The sequence below is a fragment of the Bufo gargarizans genome, chromosome 3 (genome assembly GCF_014858855.1).
Source record: "Bufo gargarizans isolate SCDJY-AF-19 chromosome 3, ASM1485885v1, whole genome shotgun sequence".
NCBI lineage: Eukaryota > Metazoa > Chordata > Amphibia > Anura > Bufonidae > Bufo > Bufo gargarizans.
Window position 1 is genome coordinate 96,070,562 of NC_058082.1, and position 3,950 is coordinate 96,074,511.

At 37.9% G+C, this 3,950-nt stretch overlaps 1 protein-coding gene across 1 annotated transcript; it reads left to right on the forward strand.

Moving 5' to 3' along the window:
• Positions 1–1,458: 1,458 nt before the first annotated feature.
• Positions 1,459–2,400, forward strand: LOC122931404 (olfactory receptor 1019-like). Its single transcript, XM_044285479.1, has one exon. It carries the CDS (start codon positions 1,459–1,461, stop codon positions 2,398–2,400), a length of 942 nt encoding a protein of 313 aa, XP_044141414.1.
• The last annotated feature ends 1,550 nt before the right edge of the window (positions 2,401–3,950 follow it).

Consider the following 3,950-nt stretch of genomic DNA (forward strand, 5'->3'; position numbering starts at 1 on the left):
TGTAAAGTCAAGCTTGCCCCATCATATGTTAAGCTGCCATGTCGTTCATGTATTGAGAATACCATTGCAGAGGAATCCCCTTCTATGATAAAATGTATGAAGAAGATAATTAGGGAAGAGGTCATTAGTGCCCCAAAATCCAAGAAAGAGCATCATTATTCCAGACATAGGGACTCCTGGGATAAGTCTTCCTCTGCACTATATTATTTGGATATTTCTAGTTCTGAGGAGGAGCCAGAAAGTGGAGAAGTTGATTCAGACTCCTCTTCTGATGGAGAAAAGGCTGGCAAGCCATTTTCTTTTCCAATTCAGGATGTGGATCAACTATTAAAAGCTATTAGGGCAATCATGATCATTGAATGCCCTCAGGAGGTTCAATCAGTCCTGGATGTTATGTTTGAAAGTTTAGAGGGGAGAAAAAGAATATTATTTTTATCATAAAAATGTAGAAGCGCTGATTAGTAAGGAATGGAAGCGGCTAGATAAATGTAGCCGTTTACCAGGTTCGGTCAAACGGAAATACTCCATTGACGAATCTTATTCCAGTGGTTTGGATTATGCCCCTAAAATAGATGTTTCAACAGCTAAGGTACTGCGTAGATATTTCCTCTCCTTTGATGATCTGGGTCAACTCAAGCATGCCATGGAATGCTGTTAACATATATTGGTGGACACTGCTGGTACTTTTATTAGAGAAAAGTTGCCTACAGTATCTGGTGATCTTCAATGTTTATTCTTTCTACTCATGCTATTAACCTAATTTGAATGTATATTTCATAAGCCAGGTATCAAAAGAACAAACAAAATGACTTATTATTTCCCTTAACAGGCAATAATAGCTCCATAATGAACACAACAGAGACTTGTCTTAAAAAAATAAAAGCTCTAGGGATTCCGTTCCTAACGATATATTGCTAATCATAAATCAACTGTTAAGGCAGCACATGGAGATCAAAAGAGGAACGTAGAAGACTTAATGAGACTCCTCTTCATTTTTAGGCTACTTTTACACTCGCGTTTTCGGTGGATCCATCATGGGTATGCAAAAACTGACTTGTTACAATAATACAACCGCATGCATTCGTCATTAACAGATCCGTTTGTATTATCTGTAACATAGCCAAGATGGCTGCAGGCAGCGTTTTGGTGTCCGCCTCCAGAGCGGAATAGAGACTGATCGGAGGCAAACTGATGCATTCTGAGCGGATCCTTTTCCATTCAGAATGCATTAGGGCAACTGATCCGTTTTGGACCACTTGTGAGAGCCCATGACGGATCTCACAATCGGAAAGCCAAAACGCGAGTGTGAAAGTAGCCTTACGTGTGATATCAGTTATGACATATTTTACCAGTTTGCTATGACTTACTACTGTATGCCTCTTCAATCACTGTAATAATTCTTATTTTCACCACCTTACTATGTCCTTCTTTGTAGGTGTGGCAGAATCTATCCAATCCATGACTGTAGCTAACAAGTCTTTTGTAAAAGAGTTTGTAATAATGGGAATTACCAGTGATCCACATTTGCAACATATCCTATTTACTTTGTTTCTATTGATTTACCTTATAAGTGTTATTAGCAATACAAGCATCATGATAACAATCCTCGTTATTAACGACCTTCACAGTCCAATGTATTATTTTCTCAGCAATCTGTCCTTTTCAGATCTGTGCTATTCTACAGTAATTTCTCCTAAAATGCTATTCGATTTCTTCCTGGAAAGGAAATTGATCTCATTTATTGGTTGTCTACTTCAGTTATATTTCTTTGCCGTTTTTGCCAGTACTGAATGCTACATTTTGTCTACCATGGCCTATGATCGCTATGTTGCAATATGTCACCCTCTTCTGTATGTACTAATAATGAACAAAAGGAAATGTGTGATTCTTACAGTTATTGTCTATATTGGAGGTTTATTTACTGCGGGGATCCATACATCGTGCACATTCGTATTACCGTTTTGTGGTCCTAATGTAATTAACCATTTCTATTGTGACATTCCTCCACTAATGGAGCTCTCTTGTGCAGATACATATATGAGCAAGATGATTATATTTAGTGTAGTCTTTTTGCTTGGCCTTTTTTCAGTAATCGTCATCGTAGCTTCATATGTATATATCTTTTTCACCATATTGACAATTCACTCATCAGAAGGGAGACACAAAGCGTTTTCCACATGTTCCTCTCATCTGCTTTGTGTTGCTCTATTTTATGTTACAGTTTTCTTCATGTACCTCCGTCCCCCTTCCAGCTATTCTGTTACACAAGACAAAATAGTATCTGTATTCTATACAATGATAATTCCTATGATGAACCCAATTATTTATTGCTTACGGAACAAAGAAGTAAAAGAAGCCGTGAAATCCTACATGAGTAGATTACTAGTACACACACAGTAATTGCTTAGATAACTATCGTATTGACACTGCTATGATAAATATGGGGCCTGCCCGCGAGCGCAGTGGGTGCCATAGCTGGCATATTTATGCTTTTTCAAACAACAGAGGCCTGGAGCTCATGTCTGGTACCAGCAATAATGCTGATCGCAGGTAAATATCCCTTTAGATGCCGTGGTCAAGCGTGACCACGGTATCCAAGTGGCAAAAAAAAAACTAGAAGGGAGCGCTTCCGGATTAGGACCGTTCCCCATCCTTTGGAGGCCTTCATGTTCCTTTGGAGGCCTGCATTCTATGGAACTACAGTATAGGCAAAAATACATCTGACTAATGCATATTGTAGCCTCCTAGAGGGGCTAAAAAAAGTTTTAAAAAATAAATAAAAATATAAATTTTTCAAATAAAACTGTGTCAGTGGCTGCACTAAACTAAAAAACCTATGGCTGGGTGCTCTACCTGGAGACTCACCCTAGTGTCTCAAGAGAAAATAGGTTATGGTAAATTTTGGATCTGGAAAGCACTCAAAATATGTATGTATGGTTTTATGTATTAACCACAATGTAAGTGATACTGTTAATAATTTATTATAGTTCTAATTCAGACAACTTGGTAGGAGAATGATAAAAAATTAAAAGATAATGTTATAGTAGATCGACTAAAATAGATGAAAATTTAAATTAAGAAAATAGAAAAAAATGTGAAAAAAATCTATATATAAAATGTATACAGTCAGGTCCATAAATATCGGGACACCGACACAATTCTAACATTTTTGGCTCTATTCACCACCACAATGGATTTGAAATAAAACGAACAAGATGTGCTTTAACTGCAGACTGTCAGCTTTAATTTGAGGGTATTTACATCCAAATCAGGTGAACAGTGTAGGAATTACAGCAGTTTGCATATGTGCCCCCCACGTGTTAAGGGACAAAAAGTAATGGGACAATTGGCTTCTCTGCTGTTCCATGGCCAGGTGTGTGTTATTCCCTCATTATCACAATTACAATGAGCAGATAAAAGGTCCAGAGTTAATTTCAAGTGTGCTATTTGCATTTGGAATCTGTTGCTGTCAACTCGCAAGGTGAGATCCAAAGAGCTGTCACTATCAGTGAAGCAAGCCATCATTAGGCTGAAAAAACAAAACAAACCCATCAGAGAGATAGCAAAAACATTAGGCGTGGCCAAAACAACTGTTTGAAACATTCTTAAAAAGAAGGAACGCATCGGTGAGCTCAGCAACACCAAAAGACCCGGCAGACCACGGAAAACCACAGTGGATGACCGAAGAATTCTTTCCCTGGTGGAAAAAACACCCATCACAACAGTTGGCCAGATCAAGAACACTCTCCAGGAGGTAGGTGTACAGTAGTGGCCAAAAGTTTTGAGAATTACATAAATATTGGAAATTGGAAAAGTTGCTGCTAAAGTTTTTATAATAGCAATTTGCATATACTCCAGAATGTTATGAAGAGTGATCAGATGAATTGCATAGTCCTTCTTTGCCATGAAAATGAACTTAATCCCCAAAAAAACTTTCCACTGCATTTCAT